This window comes from Diadema setosum, chromosome 16 (assembly GCF_964275005.1).
Source record: "Diadema setosum chromosome 16, eeDiaSeto1, whole genome shotgun sequence".
NCBI classification, from domain to species: Eukaryota; Metazoa; Echinodermata; class Echinoidea; order Diadematoida; family Diadematidae; genus Diadema; species Diadema setosum.
Genome location: NC_092700.1, coordinates 36,243,365 through 36,263,430, shown reverse-complemented (window position 1 = coordinate 36,263,430; position 20,066 = coordinate 36,243,365). Strand labels below are relative to the sequence as shown.

The 20,066-nt window shown below is 37.2% G+C and overlaps 1 protein-coding gene across 1 annotated transcript in view; it reads right to left on the bottom strand.

Moving 5' to 3' along the window:
* LOC140239863 (uncharacterized) overlaps window positions 1-20,066 on the bottom strand; it is a 78,837-nt gene that overhangs the window by 39,917 nt on the left and 18,854 nt on the right. Inside the window, exons 5-9 of the mRNA XM_072319682.1 lie at window positions 19,479-19,532; window positions 18,299-18,475; window positions 16,534-16,536; window positions 11,729-11,890; window positions 6,240-6,327 (exon numbers count right to left, since the gene is read on the bottom strand). Of these exons, the coding sequence (XP_072175783.1) occupies window positions 6,240-6,327; window positions 11,729-11,890; window positions 16,534-16,536; window positions 18,299-18,475; window positions 19,479-19,532 (484 nt within the window). The remainder of the gene's footprint in view (window positions 1-6,239; window positions 6,328-11,728; window positions 11,891-16,533; window positions 16,537-18,298; window positions 18,476-19,478; window positions 19,533-20,066) is intronic.

Sequence of the window (20,066 nt, the reverse complement as noted above, 5' to 3'; positions counted from 1 at the left end):
ATTGTAATCTGAATTTTGTTTTGATATTTCACTGATGCGATACATGCTTTCAATGATTTCCTGGCCTGTGTCTATAGCCTCATTAACAGGCATACTTGTATTTTGCCATTATATTGCCCCAGATTCCAGATCACTAGAGTTTATTTCTTAGTCATTGGTACATTGTTCATACCATGTCAGTGTTATTGTAGTTACTTACTGCTAAAACTCGTTTATAGTTATTTGTCAATCCTATGGTTATAGGGTGTAATCGCTTTATTGTTTTATTTATGTCGCTTGACAGTATATCATGTTTGAATGGATTTTTTTAGCCTATGTAGTTGTATTTGTGATGGGAAATTTTTAGATGCTCAACTTGACCTGACTTGAGCATCTTCGTCTTATACAGTCCTTGTCTTTTTATTTCCTTGATGGGAAAAGGGCAAATAGGGACAAGCCAAACATGTTCATTTATGTTAGTGTTTTGAATCCATACACAAAGTTAAAATGGTTTCTTTATGTACTCGGTTAATATTTAACTATGCACATATCTTAGGTATGGGAGAGTCCACTCCTTTATTTTTTAGTTGGATTGGTAATACTCCAAAATATGTTTAGGACTGAGAAATTATATTGTTTTGTTAGGATATGATGTTATTTTTAGATGAGAGTCTGGTGTAATAGTTTCAGGTAATATTGAAGATTTACAGTATTCATAGAGTGGAAGATAGAGAGAAAAAAAAAAAAGAAAAGTGATCACGCCAGTATTGTTTGATTAGTGTTAATTGTTGATGGTACATTATGTGGTGATTCAAAGCGCCATCTGTGGCGAGTGTGTAGTTAACATAGTCATACCAATCAGTGTACGGGCTCCCCGGGTACCGTACTTGCACCATTCGCCTCTTGGTCGGATCGAGCCTCGGCAAAATAAATGCATATGGTTGTTCTACCTAAATGGACCCCAACTAGTGTCTTCCTTCTTGTCGCTGTATAAATCATGGTAATCTTCCTACATGATAAATAATTTAAAAATCTGCAGCAAATTTGTGAAGTTGGTATTATCTGTTGGCAGTCATGTAGTTTTTTGTGTATTACTCTTTGTCATACTGATTCAGAGTATATGAAAATGGCTATTTCTCAACCAGAATTATGGATCTAAAATTACTCACCTTTAATTGCAAGGGTTTACAAGATTTTGTTAAAAGGAGAAAAATATTTCATTATAAAAAAAAAATCTATGACGTAATATTAATCCTGAAAAACCAAGGAAATAATATCATTTTGTTGATAAGTAAAGTTAGGCTACTAGTTTTCATTTATCAATTATGGGATCAATTGTTCAATTAAAGTGTTTGTTTGCGTCATTTTTCAAAACCCCTCCATAATTATCGTATTATCCTGAAAATATCAACAAATTGCGTAATTCCCCCTAAGCCCCAAAAATAGCGTTACACAAATATATATATATATATATATACATATATATTATGTTGGTATTGGGTGTGAGTGTGTGTGTGTGTGTGTGTGTGTTCGTGTACTTTTATATGAAGTGCACTAGTGCCTACATCCACGTTTTAATCATCAGTAACTTTTCGTCTTATGGATAGATGTTTGCCATATGCACGAGAAATCCATGTTCTTTTTTCTTCTTGAAAAGGCCTAACTCCAAACACTTTTCTTGCCAAAAGTTCTATATCAGTTATCTGTCATGAATCCTGACCGGCTAAAGCGAAGCCCTCCTTGGCTTAACTGACCAAATTTGAAATCAACACACGACCAGCTGAGCGAAATAATCTCAGTGAGGATGCGTTTTGAAATCATTAAATCAACCATGTTAAAGATGATGATGAGGATTATGATGATTATGATGATGATTGAAGAATGAAGGTCATGGTTGAAATGGGAAGGTAAAGCACAGGTTCAATGCATTGTGCTTTGTGGAGATTTATGTAAGGCAACGGACCTGTGTTCTGATAACCCGGCAGGGTGGTGAATATCGAGAAGGAACTGGCAATACACGACCTCATCGTGGCTATAAAAATGGCTATACTGAAGCTCGAGTTGGTTTGTAGCAATCAAGTGAACAATTTCAGAAGGGTGATTGTCGAAGGGAAGGATAGTTGATAAGAGAGTTGATTCTTGAGTTCATGATAAATCACTTCAGAATGTGTACACCTACGTAGCTATTTCTGAAGGGGGAAAGGCCTAAGTGTTCAAAAGGTTGCACATTTTTCTTGTTCCAATGTTCAGTGAGGTTAGGCTTTTGTTAGGAGATATTTCAGCCACTAGGTATTGGTGCAGCAAGAACGAAACTCATACTGCAATAAGTTGACGGCAGCTGCAAAGAAATCGAGTGAAGTAGCACACTGTTCAGAGAGGATGTTAACCACGTGGATGGAAGCTCCATGTAGAGACTGGTTCCACCGATTTCCTTTTTTTTTTTTTTTTTGGTAAGATTGTTCTGAGGGCAGGAGTGCACCGGAAATGTAGGTTTATTTGTATCATGTGGTTGACATAACCATGCCGGTAATGGTCGGGTTGGAAAAGGGGCCTTTGACAGCATGTTGGCTTTTTTTTTTTCTGAATTGGTGAAATTTAGACAGGCGACGTAGAGTGATTAATTGCGATACAGAAACAGATACATAACCGGACAAGATCCCAAAATATGTGAGTGGGGTGGGCCTCTAGGGGGAATAAACCAAAGGCCCAAAGTACTATGCTCTAGGTCAGTATTCAAGTGAACCTAAAACAAACAAATAAAAAAACACAAAAGGATAGGGACATAACGACAAAGTGGCGTGAAAGGAGAGGACCCTGCTAACACATGGACGTGTTCTGAACTTTCTTGAAATGTTCCAATTCGTTATTTGGACGTTTTGTCAAAACGTTTTCAGAACGTTTGTGTGTGTTGGTGTGTGGAAGGTTTTCAACTTACTTAAACCGTTTCAAATAGACGTTATATAAACGTTTTTTTTTTTTTAATGTTTAGAACATCCATAAAAAAACCCTTTCAGAATTTTTAAGGACCTGCAAAAAACCTTTTGAACGTTATAGACGTCAGTAAAACCTTTTAAGAATATTCAAAAAGTTCTGTGGACATTCTGCGGACGTCTTGAAAACCTTTGAAAACCGTCTAGAACGTTCAAAGAAATGACCCATTCCAAAAACGTTCAGAGAACCTTTTATATCCGACGTCCAGAAAACCTAAGAATGTCTGTTTATCTTTTTATAGGGTATTAAAAATATCATAGTTATGAGATAATACAGCCGCAGTCTGAGACTATTGTAACCTAATCCTATATAATCATATCGTAATCTTTTCCTAATGTCCTACAACCTAACAAAGGCGATTTTAAAATCAATTAAAAAGAAATACAAATTGTATAAAAAGTATAGGTCATCAAATTTTGATCTAAAATATGAAAGGGAGTACAAGGTATATCGAAATATTCTAACTACTGTTTTGAAAAATGCCAAACGGGTTTATTATAGTAGTATGTTTAATGATAATAAGCAAGATTCGGGTAAAACATGGAAAATAGTCAATGAGTTGTTAAATCCTGGTAAAGAACATACTGCAAGTTTAGAAATTGAAGAGTTGGAGGTTAATAAAGTTGATGAAGTTAAATCTGTCTTTTCTGCAAAAGAAATAGCAGAAGAGCTTAATGACTATTTTGTTACTGTAGGACCAAAGTTGGCCACTAAAATTCCTGAAACACAAATTAATCTAAAAGAATTCTTGGGGGAAAAGAATAATAAATCGTTATTTTGGAGGCCAGTTACAGAGAAAGAAGTGTTCGATATTTTATTCGCATTAGACTCTAAGAAATCACATGGATATGATAATTTACCAGTAAGATTATTAAAGGATGCAGCAAGTTTTGTTTGTAAGCCATTGCTTTACATTTTTAATTTGTCCTTAGAAACTGGAATTTATCCTCAAGCCTTAAAGATAGCCAAAGTAACACCAATATATAAAAAAGGACCAAAATCGGACCCTGGAAATTACCGACCTATCTCCGTTCTGCCAATAATTGGAAAGGTTTTAGAGAAAATTGTTAATGATAGACTGGTTGATTTTTTTGAGTCCGATGATATTTTTTATAAACACCAATATGGCTTTCGTAAAAGATACAGTACGAAATTGTCTTTAATTGATCTTGTAAATACACTAATGACATCACTTGATGAAGGAAAAGTAACACTTGGTATCTTTATAGATTTTAAAAAGGCTTTTGATACGATAAATCATGATATTCTTCTATGTAAACTGGCTCATTATGGTGTTCGTGGAATTCCACTTCAATGGTTTGCTGATTATCTATCCAACAGATCTCAGCTGCTATCTTATAGAGGAATGGTCTCGACACCGAAGACTATAACTTGTGGTGTCCCGCAAGGGTCAGTTTTGGGGCCAACACTCTTTTTGATATTTATAAATGATTTGCCACGCTCTTGCTCTTTCTTAAAATTCAGATTGTTTGCCGACGATTCAAATATTTTTCATACTTATGCTGCTCGCCAAAAAGAAATAGATGTGAATGAAGTAAATGAAAACCTGCACAAAGTTCAAACATGGTGTAATGCCAATAAGATTACAATCAATCTAAAGAAAACAAATTATATGGTAATCAGAAGAAAACGTCAGTTAGTTTCGATGAGGGGTGCAATAAAACTATCTGACACAGACATTGATGAAGTGAGTGTTGCATCCTTTATCGGAACTCAGATTGATTGTCATCTCACTTGGAAACCTCACATTCAATTGGTAAATAAATGTGTTCGAAGGAAAGTAGGTGTATTGTATAAATTAAGACAGTATGTTCCGCAGCGCATACTTGTGCTTTTGTATAAATCTTTTATACAACCACACATATTATATGGTATTGAAGTATGGGGCAGTACTTATAAATCTCACTTAAATTGTATACATATTTCTCAAAAAATGGCTCTGAGAGCTATAACATTTTCGACTTTACGAACACATTCAGAACCATTGTTCCAACGATTCAAACTTCTAGATGTTGTTAGGTTACATAAGTTCTCAGTTTTAACATTTATGTACGATCTCTGCAATGGAACTATTCCGCACCCTCTGTATGACTATTGCCAAATTGTGCATCATACTTACAGGACAAGAACAAATGAAAAAAGAATGTTGTACTTACCAAAATTTAGAACCACACAGGGACAATTTTCAATTTCTTACTTAGGACCAAAACTTTGGAACACATTGCCAGGAGAAATGCGTGAACAAAGCAAAAGATCTACATTTCGTAAATGCCTTGCAGATTTCCTTCTCTAATAGATATTGTATCAAGTATAATTAGTTTTCTATGTTAGAAAATATATGATGTACGTTGTATTTAAATATTAACAGCCATTTCAACCAACCATGTAATAATTTTTCGTTTGTGTTTAGCTTTTAGTATGAAGATCAAGGTGACCAATCTCGACTAGCACGTGTGCTAACTTTTGGTTTCCTTGTTAACAACAACTTTGTAGAATTACGCTACATGTATCTATACCTATACTACAACCTATTCCCAATTAATGAAACTGTATCACATTCTTTTATTTACCACCCAAATGTTGTAATGCATGAAGACATGGTTACTAAAATTAGACCACACACACCTTAATTTGAATATTCATAATTATGCATGAATATTCATGATATATAAACCAATGACGAACACGTAACGGACCAAATAAAACAGGTTTTTAAACGTTCATTAAAGACGATGTCGACGAGGCAGACCTAATCAAAACGTTGTGTGGACGTTTATAAAGGACGAAGACGTTACAGACATGATAAAAACGTTTTGTAACGTCCATTGACGTTTTCAAAACGTTTTCAAAAAACCTGTGCTTTGCAGTAAATGCTAAGTCCCCACTTTGACGTTGTATGTTCGTTTTAATTCGTTCCATTTCATACGAAGACGTACGGAACTGTAAAATAAAAACCGTTCTGAAAACATTCTGTGTTTGCTGGGGAAATATGAAAACACAAGGAAAAGGGGTTGGATGGAAATATAGAGACAGCTGAGCTGAAAGCCTTTAAGTCAGAGCTTTTATTCAGAGCTGAAAGAATGGAACATAGTGTGAAGAAACAAAGAATGATGTAAGAACACTGAGGAAACAATAAACTACATTAGTCGAACAGTGTGAGAAAACCAATAAAGAGAGGATGGAAGATGCCTACAGCCTAAAGCATAATTACAAGGTGTTCTCTTAGAAGAAATGGAGGGGGTACTCACGTGCAATCGTACACATAGACGGCAGCATGACATTCTTGAGACTTTACTTTCTTTATTTTGGTCTTCGTGTCCTTGCTTCTGCAACCCTCTGAAAAAAAAAAATAGCAGGCAGCACCATGCTGGCATAATTGTGGTGTTTAAACATCGTCCTACCACGATTCATGATGAGATGAAGCATGCGATGCTTTGATAAATCTTGCACAATTTTCAATCAATTGTATTGGATATCAGCAAATGCATCTCTAATTTCATCCCTCGGCTGGGAGAACAATGAAATACTAGCTATCAACAGCATTGAAAAGGTGAGTAACTTTATTAAACTTTAGGATGATCCTAGACGTCATATAACTAAATAAAGGGAAGAATATCGTAATTGCTACTGCATTTATGCAATCGAAAAAGGTGTTGATTATATCTTCCTCAGCCATGATCATAAAACCCTGTTTGAAAAAATGCAATATCCCATACTGTCTTCACAATGTGTTCACATAATCAGCTATGTTGGAACGCTAAGTATAAAGATGATTTCACACTATGGTGTGGTTTGTCACAGAGAGTTTACATATAGTATTGTTCTGTTTCACTCTGTGAATTGGTAATTTACAATGTTCATGATGTCAAAACGCTCGAATTTAACAGAAAAGAGATTTCACAATGTTTTTACACTGTGGGGTAATATGTTTTTTTAGTCAGGTCGCTTAATGTCAAAATTTGGGCTTACCGTTACAGAGCGGATAAAAGCACCAAATTTGGAGAGGTGATCCCCTAGGACCTACTCATTGATAATTGAGTAGAAGCCCTCTGGAATTTGTCGATTTTTAGGGTGAAAATGCTGAATTTTTGTATTACTTTATAACATGATATATTACATACTGTATTGCGTAAGTTATAGTCAGGTCGCTTAGGGACTATACCATTACACGGCAGATAAAAGCATTTTTTTTTTTCACACGGATTTCTTTAGGACAATGAAACAATATTAGAGTAGGAGCCCTCCGGGATTTTTTAAGAAAAACACTAAAAAGATCAAATTTCAAAATGGCCGACACTTAATTGGCAAAACCCTCACTTTTCATGTCCTATGGGTGATACGATGACAATATATTACATTTGTTTTTGTATTTTTGGTTTGCTTTAAAACCTTGGCTTGAACATTGCGTTAGGAGCATTATATTCTTGTGTAATGTAAAGTCTCTGAACTGCTGGGGGAGAGGTAGGGTAATAGGGGCGGGACCCCCCCCCCCCTTAAAAAAATGGTTCTTCGCTTGTTCTTTTGCGTGCTTTTTTTATCGTTTTGCTCTATACGCGGGGGATCGAAAAACATAAGATTTGGTACACGGATTCCTTGAGGACTAGGAAATAGTATTAGACTAACCACACACACACACACACACACACACACACACAAGATCAAATTTCAAAATGGCCGACATTTATGGCAAACCCCTCACTTTTCATGTGATAATCGTATATAATATCTTTGTTTTTGGTTTGAATTTGGACATTGCGGTAGGAGCATTGTTTATATTCTTGCGTAATGTAAAGTCTCTGAATGGCTGGGGGAGGGGTAGGGCAAAGGGGGCGGCCCTCAACTTAAAAAATGGTGGTTCGCTTGTTCTGTTGCGTACTTTTTTATCGTCTTGCTTTATATACGGCGGATAAAAGTATCAAATTTGGCGCACGGATTCCTCATTAGAGTAAGAGCCCTCCTTGAATTTTTAAGGAAAACACACACACACGCACACACACACTCACGAATTCAAATTCTAAAATTGCCAGCACTTGTATAGCAAACTCCCCGCTTTTCATGCCAGATGGGTGCGATGAGAACCTTGATTTGTGCCATTGAGCTGAGTGTGTAACAAAGCTTTCAACATTTTCTTCACTCCCAAAGCAGAATTCAACTGGAACAGCATTTATGGCTCGGAACTGTTCAGCATTGGACATGAATGACTTGTAGGCATCTGTCTTGTCACCACTTGCCCTTGAACTCTTCAAGAGACACTTTGTTGTGTGTAAACATACCGTCCCCTCTAGGAAGAGGCAAAACACTCTGTCCCTCGGATAGGACATAAAATGGAGGTCCCGTGTATGAGAGAGTAACAACTCATGCACGTAAAAGATCCCGCTTCATTCATTCATCGCAAAGAGCAGGGTGTGTAACCCGGTGAAGTGGTCCCACCTCACACCCAACTGGACCCCATGGAAGACAAGCTTACCGTAGCTGAATATGGGCTATCCAGCCATCTTCTCAGATGGAAAGTGAATCAAACAATCAAACAAACACTTTAAGGGTTGAGCGGTGTCTTGCTGCAAATCACACAACGATCCCATGCACTTCAATACCATGATTGATCACATTCTTGAAATCAAAAGTATTGGAATTTAATCCAATTATTGTAAAAAAAAAAAAAAAAAAAAAATTGATATCCATCGCATCATTTCACTTACGGTGGATTGGAGTAATGTTGTCATGCATTTGTTAGAGAAGATATTTCTGGTAAAAATTTATCTCTAAGTATGTAGGCCTACTTGTATAATATTGCCTTGGAATGTTACAGCAGAAAGCACATGTACATGATATAGGTAATCCTCTGGGGGAAAGCAGGACATTATACAGTTTCTTGTAAAGCGACTATGATAGTCAGTTAGTTCTTTCCTGCAAAATAAACCTCCCTCAGCATGCAAATATCTACGCAACTTTAAACATCTTTAACCCAAATATATATTATGGCCAGCACAACTATATGACGAGACATCGTGTCTTCTGTCTGTCCTCATTTGGTACAATTATTAGTAAATTTCCTGGTAAAAGATAAAGCTCACCCATAATCTCAGAAGGGAAATTTTCTGGTATACTGACACATATCAGTGGCAAAAGAAGTATAGTAGCATTAGAATGCACCCCGTTATAGCAAACGTCGTCGGGACCGGCAGCTTTTTTCCCTGTTATATCGACAAATCGATTTATTATAAAGATAACAGTAATGTATAGAAAGATAGATGAGATTTTCGGGACCTGATTTTTACTTAGTTGTTACGAAAATTCTTACCGCGTTCGTCATAACGGGAGCGCACTGTATCCACAAATAAATCTTACTGCACTGAAAAATTATTTCAGTGTAAAATGATTCTTAGAGTCTCAGAGCACGGGAGTAGCAGGGGTGGATCCAGGAATTCTGTGAGGGGGAGGGGCGCCTTTACAATGGAGGGGGAGGGCGCATGCCCTCCTTCTCCATTTTTCTTTTTATTTCTTTGTTTTAACAAAGAATAGAAGGGGTGCGCCCGGTGCGCCTCCATGCAGCCAGATCCGCCACTGAGTAGGAAAACTGTTTATTTTAGAAACTATCTTCTGTCTGTTTAAACTGTATACATTATATTTGATTAGTAGATGTGACCCTGCACCTCAAAACAAACAAAAAGTCACCAGACATGAATTTTTAGTTTATTCCATATTCTGAAAGAGCAGACTTTAAGCTTTAAAATGATGTATAAGTCAAATTTACTCTCCTAAACTAAATATTGGAAAGAAAGCACAAACTCAGGAAAAGTGGGAACTGAGAAAAGAGGCTCTGAAGTACAATATCTATTCAAGCGCTCAATCTTTACCAAACCGTGCTGGCTGTGCGATGAATGGGACAAAAAACAGGAAGTAAACCACCAGAGTAACAACAATGAAGGGATTATCAGATTAAACTGAAATTACGCGTGCCTCATTAACACATTCTGTCCATAATTAATGCCAACTTTCAAAGCAGTAGCAGTATCTTTTCAAAAGTTATTAGAGTTGAAAGTGAAGAGTGTGGACAAGGTTTTTCAGAAATGAAAAGGGGATTCTAAAGACACGCCTAATCACACTATTCTACCAAAAATGTTCGAGATAAACTGCTAAAAAACACACTTTTCTGCCCGTTTTATGATACCAAATTTTAGCATAATGTAAAAGAAGACCCGCTCTTTCAGAAAATATGGAAAAGTCAAGTTCGGCTAGGTTGACCCATTTCACTTATTTTCAGTCCTCACACAAAATCAGTGTGTGCGACTTTACGTTCGTTTTGAGGTGCACGGCCACATGTATATAATATTTGATCAGTAATTAATTCTACCAACTCCATGTTTCAGATGCTTTGATGTTGATCATAGTTTCAAGTTTGGGTTTATGTTTTCAGTTCCATGACAAATAAATCAATTCACAACAGATCTGAACTTACATGTTATCACATCCACTTACTTACGCAATACAGTATATATATCATATAATACAAAGAAATATTAAAATTCAGCATTTTCACCCTAAAAATCGAAAAATTCCAGAGGGCTCCTATTCTAATATCAATGAGTAAGTCCTGGGGGATCACCTCTCCAAATTTGGTGCTTTTATCCGCTCTAACTAATGGTAAGCCCAAATGTTGACATTAAGCAACCTGACTAAGGGAATGTGATAACATATAAGTTCAGATCTGTTGTGAATTGATTTATTTTGGTTTTTTTTTCGTGTGTGTGTGTGTGTGTGTGTGTTTTCCTTAAAAATTGCAGGAGGACTCTCACTGTAATGAGGAATCCGTGCGCCAAATTTGATGCTTTTTTCCGCCGTGTTTAAAGCAAGACGGAAAAAAAGTACGCAATCCACCACTTTTCAACTTGAGGGCCGCCCCCTTTGCCCTACCCCCTCCCCCAGCCATTCAGAGACTTTACATTACGTAAGAATATACTCCTACCCCAATGTCCAAATTCAGGTTTTAAGCCGAGCCAAAATTAAAGATATATACTAATATTGTCATCGTATCAACCATAATTTCACACGAAAAGTGAGGGGTTTGCAATAAGTGTCGGCCATTTTGAAATTTGATCTTGTGTGTGTGTGTGTGTGTGTGGTTAGTCTAATATTGTTTCCTAGTCCTCAAGGAATCCGTGCGCCAACTTTTATGTTTTTATCCCCCGCGTATAGAGCAAAACGAGAAAAAAGCACGCAAAAGAACAAGCGAACAACCATCTTTTTAAAGGGGGGGGGCGGGGTCCCGCCCCTATTGACCTACCCCTCACCCAGCAGTTCAGAGACTTTATATTACACAAGAATATAATGCTCCTAACGCAATGTTCAAGCCAAGGTCTTAAAGCAAACCAAAAATTAAAAAATACAACAAATGTAATGTCATCGTATCACCCATAGGACATGAAAAGTGAGGGTTTTGCCAATTAAGTGTCGGCCATTTTGAAATTTGATCTTTTTAGTATTTTTCTTTAAAAAATGCCGGAGGGCTCCTACTCTAAAGGAATCCGTGTGAAAAAAAAAAAAATGATTTTATCCGCCGTGAAATGGTAATTTCACTAAGCGACCTGACTATTTCCAATGGGGTACAGATGACATGTTGTTTTCAAAGATGCCTGCAATGTCTACTGAATAAAAGGGCCTTCCCCACTCTCTCTCTCATCCCTTTCCCACTTTTTTCTCATCTTCTGCATATACTGAATCAGTTAGTTCATCGTACTGATTTCATCTTTAATCCGGTCTAGTTCAGCTATGTCGAAGTCCCTCATTCCTCTATTGTCGTGAAGGTCTATGTGGTTTGTCAACGGATGCTGACTGCGATGAGTAGTTTGTCCTCCTACGCTATCGGCAATCCCTTCACATGTTTTGATGTCATAGCGACCTGTAAAAAGAAAGAAAAAAGTAAAAAAAAAAAAAAAAAAGTTATAAATGTCGCTATGCATCCGCCATAATGCATGGTTCTGCTCATAGGTCTCTCGTACAATGTCTTAACAATGTGTGATGACAGTTTCACGTAATTGGCAAAATATTGAAAAGAAAGGTTTGTCGCAAATGTGTTGAGTGTTCACTTTCCTTAAAGGGATTGTACAGTTTTGGTTGAGACCTAATATCAGGTTTCTAACATTTTTTTGGTGAGATAATGAGAAACCTCTTATGAAATATGAAAGAGCATGTAATTCCATAAAGAATTCAACGTTTATTTGATGAAAATTGGTTTTGAAATGGCTGAGATATCCAAAACAGAGCGATTCTAATAAAGTGTGGGACCCACACTTTATTACGATCACTTTGTTTACTTTGTTTTTGGATGTTTCAGTCATTCCAAACCCAATTCTTGTCAGATAAACTTTGAATTCCTCTTAAAATGGTACGCTCTGTACTATTTCATAAGTGTTTTCTTGGTATTTCGCAAAAAGTTAAAAGCCCAATTCTCATCTCCACCAATACTGTACTATCCCTTTAAGTTATATTTGATATATAGTCTTTTCTTTTCTTTGCTTCTGGCCTTTTCATAGGTTTGAGAATTGAGTAATTTTCAAGATATGGAGAAAAAGTGTAATTTCAGCATCTAATAGTAATTATTTGCATTTTAAGCCTGGCTTTTACCCTATTAGGCCTACCCTTAGATTCCAAACAGAATCACTGTCAGTTAGAACATACATTGACACTTCCTATGTACTAAGGTTCATGATGTTACCTTGAGTCACTTTCAAGATATGGAGGAAGCTGTGAAATTTAGCTCTTTTTCACTTGAGTTGTGACCTTTTTACCTTTGACCTTTTGCCAAGAAACTTCCTAGAAAATCTCTATTAGGTAATACATGTATACATTAAATTTGAAGAAAAATCCTGCTTGCATTACATAAATGCGAGGGAAATAGTGAAATTTTGAGGAGTTGACATTGACCTTTGACCCCTGTCCTTTGACCCCTGACCCCCAAATTCCCTAGATAATTACTGCCAATCAGTTCATGCATATGTACCAAGTTCCATGAAGATCCCTGGAACCATTGGAGAGATATTAAGAAAAAAGTTAAATCCTAAGATTTTCACATGATCTTTGACCTTTGAACTTTGACCCCATGATTCAAAACTCTCTGGGGAATATTTGATTAGTAGTATATGTATACACCAAGTTTCATGAAAATACCTTCAGGCATTGCATGGATATGGGGGATACAGTGAAATTGTGAGCATTTGGCCTTGACCTTTTGACCTTTGACCTTGAGCATTGGAACCCAAAAGTTGACAGGCACAACTTCGCCCACTCATACACATACATGCCAAGTTTCATTAGGATACCTCCAACTGTTAGTTACACTGTCCACAAAAAATGACTACGGACGGAAGGACGGACGGACTGACAACCCGAAAACATCATGCCTTCGGCGACACTTTGTGGCCGAGGCAAGAAAACAGAAAGGCTTTATTATTTGCTTGATATGTAATTATTTCCGGCTAGGCAATGATTGGAATTAATGGCTTCTTCGGAAAGCAAATACAAACACAAACGAACCTACCTCTGATTTGATCCAAATGTTACATGTTCTTAGCTGACTTCTTCAAGGAGGTTTATTGACCACATTGATTTAAAAATACATTCAAGAAACGGCGTTGAGTCTGGCAGTTTCATAAAACTAGAGACGTAATATTACAAGGTCTGTTAACGAATGCTTCTGGTTTTGTTTTTGTTTATTTTGTTAATCTATGAATGTGATTGAAATAAGATAAACTAAAATAACACCCGACTATAGAGTTCACCTTCCACGCATTATTGCAGACTGTTACCTGGAAACATAGCACACCGCATGGGGGGGGGGGGGGGAGGGGAGGGAGGTACACGGTTAGTGGTGATGTGCGTCGACTATTGTTTACACCAAATTTAAGTGCTTATTATATGAGGTTATAAAGGTATACTGTTCACGTGATTTCACAAAATGGAGTTGAGATGACGTCACGGTTCAGCAATTTCACTGACAGGGGCATATTTTCAATGTTTGGCCATGGGTAATAACAGGTGACAGCATGTAGCTGATTTGATTCGGCGATTTTTACATAATCTACTTGCGACATTCGTACAGAAAGACAAAATATCCTAATAAAGATTTTGACGAGATCAAAAGTTGATCTGCATAAGAATGAAGATAATATATACAGCAGTTTATAGTAAAAATCACAATGATTTCAAAGCAGATTGTGGACGTTCCCTGCATATAAAAAAAAAAAAAGCAGAAGAAAAAGTAAGTTAACCCTAACTTACCGGGGGGGGGGGGCATAATGCCCCCCCCCCCCCCGACAAATTCCGCGACCATTCCGGCGCGTAAAATGTTTTGACCGCGCCACCCGCTGACTATTTACTTTCAAGTCTCAAGCAACTTTTGAGACCAAATTTGTAGCACCCGGGCATACCGTTCCGAAGCCACGCCCCTTCAAAAAAATTTTCGTTAACCCCAAAATTGCTCAAAAACGTGTTTTTGTGTACAAAGTCAATACAAATTGTGGTTTTTTTTTTCAATTAATTCATATAACAATTCATATTTCTAATTCTAATGGCTGAAATCAATCTATTTTAGTATAACTATGCTTCAAAAACTATGTATGACAAATTCTGCTGAAAAAACAACAAAAACAAAAGTTCGAAAAAACAGTGAGATATATAAAAAATTGATCAAACAATAAAAAACATAAGAAATTAATTTTGATACTGAATTTTTTTCACGCACAAATGTGTAAAATGTCACTAGAAATATTTACACCAAAAATCAGCATTCCATAAGCTTTTATAAGCCAATTACAGACGAAAATGAGGTTTTTTTGCATATATTTGCATAATTAATTAATCTAAAATAGAAAATGCTCATTTTTTGAAACTTTAACTTAACAGTCTTGTAGATTACATCCGGGTTTATGTTCATGCAAAATTTTGCGGTGATCGCGCGATCAGCGGCCGAGATCTGAAGGGGGCCATAATGCCCCCCCCCCCCTCCCAGGCCCTGGAATTCAAGCTCGCTAAATAGCCCAGTTAAGTTAGGGTTACGTAAACCTAAGACATTAATGTGATTAGATAAGAATGAATGAATAAAATTTAGAGACAAGTTTACAGGGCAATTGAATTTTTCATAGCAAAACACATCAGTGAAGGTTGAGGGGGATGTAGACAATCAGTTCAAAATGTGAATATTTTAAAAGTTTTTTTTTTCTTTTTTTAAGGAAATAGTATCTCGGAGATGGCCATCTCCAAACAGGTTTACAATCTAATAAGTTCCTGGAGGGAGGAAAAGAATGTAACATAAGAACAGGTTTCAGATGATTTTTGAAAGAAGGTGTTTGCATGGTGTAGTACATATTAAGAAACACTCGGTTTCCGGTTCAACATGTATAGTCCATGGGCGTCGTTGGGGGTGCGTTGGGTGCGGACGCACCCCCCCCCCCCCCCTCTTCAGACAAAAAAAAAAAAAAAAAAAAAAAAAAAATCACCACCTCAGTCTGCGAGCGACCTCAACGCCGGACGCTAGATAATTATTCTTTTTTTCTTTCTTTTTTACTTTTTTTTTTTATTTTGCACCAGGGACAACAAAATCGTGGGCAAAAACAATTCTCATCCTGGGCTCTGTCAGCACTGATTTTATACATATCTACGAGTGCTCTACAGTGTTTACTACTTATCGACCGTACTGTACATCCGTATGCTACGGAGCACGTATACACGTTTGCATGTATAGGGTCTGTGTACAGCACGTTACTTCTGACCAATCCATATTGATAATGCGAGCCCAAGTGCGGGGAAAAATGGAGGGGCAAGTATATCATTTTGCCCGCCCACCCCCCTCCCCCCACAATTCCCGAGACGAGAGGATTTTCTTGCTTTTTTAGCCAGAAAAAAAAAAAAAGGTATACTCCCATAAAAACATTGGAAGGGCAAGCATAAATAATTTTGCCCCCCCCCCATAATTGATAATTAGTGAGATGAGAAGATTTTCTTGCTTTTTGACAGAAAAAAAAAAGTTGCCTCCATGAAAATATGTTCGAGGGGTAAGCGCACCATATCTGCCCCACCTCACATAATTATGATTCCCGAGATGAAAAGATTTTCTTGCTTTTTTTGTTAGAAATCTGTCCAATTATTTCACCCAAAGTGTGCACAAAATGGCAGGCTACTGAATTTCAGTTCTAAAAAAGCAAAGTCTCTCTCGTGTGGGAGGGGGATACCTCTTCCCACACCTTTCCCCGTTCGATCAATTTTCCATGGACTTAATACACCTATAGACAGATTTACAAATGTTTCATCGAAATTGTGCATCAAATCTGTCACTTAACTGAACTAGAGAAGCACTCTGAGAGCGCAGACTTCCGCCAATTCCCCCAAAATTGTCGGATCACTACCAAAATTCAATAATTTGTTACTTGTATTATTCTAAACATTTCCTGCAAGTTTCATTTAAATCCGTTAACTACTTTTTGAGTTATTTTGCACACGGACAAATTAACTAACAAACACACAAACCAACGGTAACGAAAACATAACCTCCTCCCTTGGCGGAGGAAATAATAAAAAATGCAAAAGTTCCGTCGTGGGGGAGGGGATATTATCTCCTTTCAATCAACAATCAACCCTTTCCCAATGGCGTAGCGAAAGGGGAGCGGGAGGGGCGATGGGGCCGTCGTCCCCCCCCCCCCCCCCCCAAGATTTTAACCGGGGATTTGGAAGCCGGAAAAAATATAATTGATTAAAAAAAAAAAAAATCAAGTACAGTTGTATTGCCCAAAAAGTTTGCACGAGATCGCTGAATTTCAGGTCTGAAAATACAAAAACATCTTCGTTTGGGAGGAGAAATGCCCCTTGTGTTCACCCTCGTGTGCATGCTTTTTTCTGTTTGATTGCTTAGCAGACAGCGTTCATAATATTCAGTGTAAGAATTGATGCAAGAAGTTTATTTGAATTGCACCATTTTATAAGCAAATTGTTTGATAATGATTTACATCAAAATGTACTGCTACCTTAGTGGGACAGTTTCAAGTCGATAAAACACGCAAAAACCTGCATCAAATTGCACCATTTACAACATAAAAATGCAAAAAGTTCTCACGTGGGAGGGGTACTCCCCCTCCCACACCCTCCCCCTCGCTCACTCCGCTCGCTCTTGATTCGTCGCGTTCATGATATTAAGTGTAAATATTAAAATGGGAAGTTTATTTTCATGATACTACATTGTATTTTATAGTCAAATTGTTCAACAATAATCTAAATCAAAATATACTGCTACCTTTAACAAGTGGGACTGTTTCAAGTCGATAAAACAAACAAAAAATGCATCAAATTGCACCTTTTACAACATCAAAATGCAAAAAGGTTCTCACCGTGGGAGGGGGGACACCCCCCTCTCACACCCCCCCCCCCTTGCTCGCTCCGTTCGATTGGGCTTGGTCACTTCGGTCCCCCCCCCCCTAAAAAAAAAGATGAAATCCTATAGCTACGCCGGTGCCCTTTCCCCGCTTGGTTTCCCTAAAAAACCCTAAAAGTCTGGGGATTGAGAGCTTCCTGAATTCCAAATGTCTGTCCAAAAATCTCGTTACATTTAGTGTCAAAGCGCACCCCCCCCCCCCTTGAAAAAAAGCTGTTGACGCTCCTGTAGTCCTTAGAAGGACTGTTGGAATGACAGCAGAAAGGTAGAAGGGTCGGATAAGAGGTAAGAAATTGAGTAAGAGTACTCTTTGTGGAGTGAGTGTAGTCCTGAAAAGAACTGTGAACCAAGGAGATAGAAGAGTTTAGGAAAGGAATCAACGTTTCGGACAGTTGACTGTCCGTCCTCATTAGTCAAATTTACCAAAAACTTTACGTGACTGATATCTTACCTTATGATAGTATAATAGCATTCACTTTTTATGAAGGATACCTTTCTTTTCTTTTCTTTTCATACTATATCAGTATACACTGCAAAATAATTGTGACAAGTCAAGTATCAAAGAAGCATTAAAAACTTGTTCAGAAACAATATCATAAGATCCTTGTTCACTGCCTCAATCAGGCATTTGAGAGGACGTTAACGCTTTGTCACGATGATCTGCACGTTTTGGGCTATATCGTTTTCAAAGCAGGAACATTTAATCTGTCCTCACCAGTTGCCCCTACAAGGGACATGCATACTATGCAAATAATTTTACCTCATCTATCCAAATCGTCGTCTCCCTTTATATACTTTGAACTAAAGTAGAATTATCCTGCATGATTTTTTCGAGAAAAAAAAAGTCATGTAAGACCATGAAATATAATCTCAAAGTTAAGCACTTACCCTTGAAGGCAAAGAAAATGGAGTTAATGAAAGCAGATTTCCCTGCGCTCATCAGGCCGAATAGATTGATATTGACGCGCTCTAGAGTGCTAAGATCGTATCCCGAAGCGCTTCCCGGTTTGTAGCCACGTATCTTGGCTCGAAGCTTCTTCCGCTCTTTGACTTTGTGTCGTAACATGAAGAGAAAAAAATGAGACATTCGGCTTGGTATTTATCCCTTGAACTGTAATGTATTGAACCCTTTGTGTTTGAATGCAATTTTCTGGATGATTAACCAAACTGTGATTTATAACTCATTCATGACGTCACCACAAAACACGCAATCAAAGTAAAGCTATACCAAGTAATCACCATTGCATCGAAGGTGAAGAAGAACAAAAATGAACAGTATAAAGTTGTAGGCCTACTTCAATAGAAAGAAAAATATATAATGATTAACGAAATCGGAATTATTGACATGGTCATACAGTAGATGCGGATATGGATTCAACAGAAGATACTGAGTTTTAATCGAGCCTGACGCATGTAGATTATGATATTGTTTGCAGTTACTACTAAGCTGGTCCATTTTAAACCTGTTAAATAGTCCTTGTCCAGGCAGCCTTCTATGGAGAAAATTACTGCAGAAACTATCCTCAATAAAACCGTAGCATTAGCTTACAAAGGATCGTGCATTTTCAATAATGCATAATTTCTTCAAGTTTGACACTATACGTGAATCTCTGGCATTTATGACATTATTTTCGTTTTTAGAAATACAATGTACTTACATATTGACACTAGAGAATATAATGGCATTTCAAATGTTCTCCGGATATCACTTCCGCTTGCATGAAAGCATAACAATACAGAAACACAATACACGTCGAAATTTACGTCCTGTTTGTATTCAGTATGTCTAAACAGTCATGACAGCTGTGTTTCTGGTGGAATTTTTTTTTCCTAACTTCCACAAGATTTTGCCTAAAATTCAGTTAATGCTCCGGAGGACCCTGATTGTATGCTCCAGAGAGCTGAACAAATCGATGTGTGACAATAAAGCTAGACAAAGACAAATCAATTAGTGAGAGTTAATTTGTACCGTTCTGCGCACATGCAGTAGAATAGGTAAGTTTCGACGCATGAATTTAAAAACAAATATGCAACAAGTGCCTCTTCTTACCCTTACACGGATCCATGGACGGAACACCCTTATGCTTGCCTGGCTTCTTCCAGCATGGAATTCGTTTGAAACCTAAGAATGTTTAGAATTGTTTAGAACTTTATGAGATTAGATAAACAAAAAACGCGACATTAATTAGAATCATTCTTATTTACGAAAAGGGAATGCACTTGACAATATTTTGTAGGCTGTGGGAATCATGAATCCTCTGTACTCATAACGTGTTTTTGGTTTTTTCCCTCAGTTGTCCACATTTATCTGAGTGAAAGTTATTCTACATTTTATTGAAACAATAATGGAAAGTTTTGCCAAAATTCAAATTGTTTTTCATTAATTTTTCTTGTTTTTCACTTTAGTGTGAAAGATATTGAGGATTTTGCTAGAAGATGATCCATTTCACAAAACCAAATATCCTCACGTGTAATAACATCTGCTCTGAAATTGGAAATTGAAGGGTAAGAAGCTATAGAATATTGTTTGTTCTGGACGTAGTCCAACGACAAACACGTTTCGGCAGCGCGTCAATAGAATAATCGTTGAGATATTGCTTTATTTTATTTTCTTACCATGAAAATTATGATAAATGCTAAGTGGTAATTTCTGTAT